We start from the raw sequence: 2,890 nt of genomic DNA, 5'->3' as shown, positions 1-2,890 counted from the left end.
GAACCACTGGTTTAGAGGAAGCCATGAGAGGGTGGTTCGTAGACTGTAAGCCTTGAATATATTTCTGACACACCATATTCACTGATGCTGTCTCCTTGAGACACAATACAATGATGTCTAATGAATGAAACTTTTAGAGCAGCGGACAGCAAAGGGCCTGTTTTGAAGCTGGATTAGCTGATCAGACAGGCAAAAGGCACAATATTTTCAGAGCCTAGCCATCTGTGAAAAAGACAGGCTGTTTGTCATTTCATCATTCCCGTCTCTGATCAGCACACACAATTTAGACTCCAACAATACTGCGCCTATGAGCCTTAGGACTTTGCAGTCTTACCATTCTAAGATTCTCCCTAGCACTGTGTTGTTGTTTTTTGAACAAACAGTGGGTAGGATCCTCAGGCAGCTGCTTCTGCTTCAACATGAATAATACCTGCTAGGAAATAAACTGTCTCCTTTTCTCCTCCTTCACACAGAACCCGACATACTTGGATGGTACAAACTCCCTTTGGACTGCTTAAGGTATGTTGAGTTAGATCACTCAAGAGGATGGAGGCCACGTTCTCATCAACCATGAGAATGGCCATGGTCACAGACAAAGGCAGCTCACTCAGAATCAGCACCAACAGTTCCTACAACGCTACTTCGGATAATGCCTCTACAGTCAGCTCCGACTCCATGGAAGACATCATAGCCACGTGTACCATTGGGACTATCCTCTCTGTTATGTGTATTATCGGAGTGACAGGCAATGTATATACTTTGGTAGTGATGTGCCACTATTTGAGGTACTCAGCTTCTATGTACATCTATATCATCAATCTTGCCCTAGCAGACCTCTTGTACCTTCTCACCATCCCTTTTGTTGTCGGGACATATTTTGTTCAGGAGTGGTACTTTGGCGATATCGGATGCCGGATCCTTTTCAGCTTAGATTTCCTGACAATGCATGCAAGCATCTTCACTTTGATGGTGATGAGCACAGAGAGGTACTTTGCAGTGCTGAAGCCATTGGATACTGTGAAGAGATCTAAGAGCTATCGGAAAGGCATTGCCATCATCATCTGGATAGTGTCTCTGCTTCTCACCCTTCCGATGCTTATCATGATACAGCTGGTACAAGGAAACAAGAAAATCTGCCTTCCTACCTGGAGCAAGCTGTCCTCCAAGATCTATATCACCGTACTCTTCTGCACCAGCATTGTGGGTCCAGGGGTAATAATCGGGTACCTTTATATTAAACTGGCCAGAACTTACTGGGTGTCCCAAACAACTTCATTTAAACAGACCAAGCGGCTTCCCAACCAAAAAGTATTATATTTAATTTTTACTATAGTGCTGGTCTTTTGGGCTTGCTTTTTGCCTTTCTGGATATGGCAGCTCATTTCTCAATATTGTGAACATTTCCCACTTTCTCAGACGGCCTTGAGGAACATCAACTATCTAACCACCTGCCTGACATACAGCAACAGTTGCATCAACCCTTTCCTCTATACCCTGCTGACCAAAAACTACAAAGAGTATTTGAGAAACAGGCAGCGTTCGTTTAACAGCAGCAATGGATATTTTCAGAGGAGGAACAGATTCCAGAGAATTTCTGGGAGGTCTTTGTCCTCATGCAGCCAGCATTACACCGAGACAGTTGTGCTCTCTCCCATTCCTGGTGGAAACAATGATGTCTGAAGAAAGAAAGCATTCATTCAAATGTCAACCATCATCAGTATAGCCTAGAAAGAAAATATGCTCTGAGGTTGGCCAAATCTCAGAAATTTGGCGACACAAAGTATAATAGAGGCATCGAAAATGGACATCGCTTTGGACTGCCATCTCCTAAAGGCACTCTTCTATTGCTTGCTGCCTTTGAAATAACTCTGTGATGTGTTCCTTTCAGTAAGAGTAAACCACAAGCACATGTAATGTATACTTTAAGAATTTCCCTAGCTATTCCATGACATGTCATCTTGAGTTATTGAACCAATGTTTGCAAGATGTCTTAAGTTATTGTTTTACCAAGAAGAACACACTATGTCAATAAATAACTGAGAGTTGTGTTTGTGATAATTTGTGCTTTGCTAGGCTGGAAACAGATGGGATATTGGGGAAAACTGAGTTGAAAATTATAGGCTTTTTGCTGGCTGGTTTCAGGAATTTGGACAGTACAGTGATGTAACTCTGGGTAGCTACCACTATTCTCTCCTCCATACCCTGACTCTTACAGCCCATTCCTGAGCTGAGGCGTACGAGGACGGCACAGAAGAGCCGCAGCAGCGCCTCTTCCAAACCGCTCCCCGTACGCCATTAAACAAAACCAAAAAAAGCCGTTTCGCTGTTTTTTTTTTTTGTTTAACCGGGGCCTTTCGGCCCATAGGGAATAGCGAGGCTGCACCTGCTAAAAAGGAGGTGCAGCATCGCCATTCCTGGCGCCGGCGGAAGTGGCAAAAAAGGGATAGGGAGCTGCCTAACCAGCGGCTCCTCCCCCTGGCCCACCCCCGGAACACACACACCCCGCCGGCATGGCCTCTCCACACCATTGCCGGTGCCACGGAGAGGCCACACCGGTGGAGGGAGGAGGCGCGGTCCTGTGGTGCTCGGCCGCCACCAAGACTGGCCTCGCCGCCAGCATAAGTACGTGTAATTGCGCGATTACACGTACTTATGCTGGCGATGAGGTCACGCCGCCTCCTAAAGAGTTTCGGCCAAATTCTCAGGAATGGGCTGTAAGGCTGGTAAAAGTTGTTTGGGAATCACAAGTAGCCCACTATTTTACTGGCATGGCTTTAAGCCGATGGAGGCGATGCAAGTTGATAAGGCTGATGTTTTAGAGGGTAGTATATTACTCTGGAGGGCGTGTGGCTTACTTTGACAGAATCTGTGTTAGGCCTAGTCCATATTT

The 2,890-nt window shown here is 45.7% G+C and overlaps 1 protein-coding gene across 1 annotated transcript; it reads left to right on the top strand.

Annotated features, from left to right (window-relative positions):
• Positions 1 to 502: 502 nt before the first annotated feature.
• UTS2R (urotensin 2 receptor) lies at positions 503 to 1,680 on the top strand. Its single transcript, XM_056863619.1, has one exon. It carries the CDS (start codon positions 547 to 549, stop codon positions 1,678 to 1,680), a length of 1,134 nt encoding a protein of 377 aa, XP_056719597.1. The 5' UTR covers positions 503 to 546.
• Positions 1,681 to 2,890: the final 1,210 nt, after the last annotated feature.

Source organism: Euleptes europaea, chromosome 1, assembly GCF_029931775.1.
Source record: "Euleptes europaea isolate rEulEur1 chromosome 1, rEulEur1.hap1, whole genome shotgun sequence".
Taxonomy (NCBI): Eukaryota; Metazoa; Chordata; class Lepidosauria; order Squamata; family Sphaerodactylidae; genus Euleptes; species Euleptes europaea.
The sequence above is the reverse complement of the archived record's forward strand: the minus strand, read 5'-3'. Positions and strand labels throughout refer to the sequence as shown.

Excerpts from the sequence above, each read along its gene's own strand:
- UTS2R (XM_056863619.1), top strand. The coding sequence starts at position 547 with ATGGAGGCCACGTTCTCATCAACCATGAGAATGGCCATGGTCACAGAC.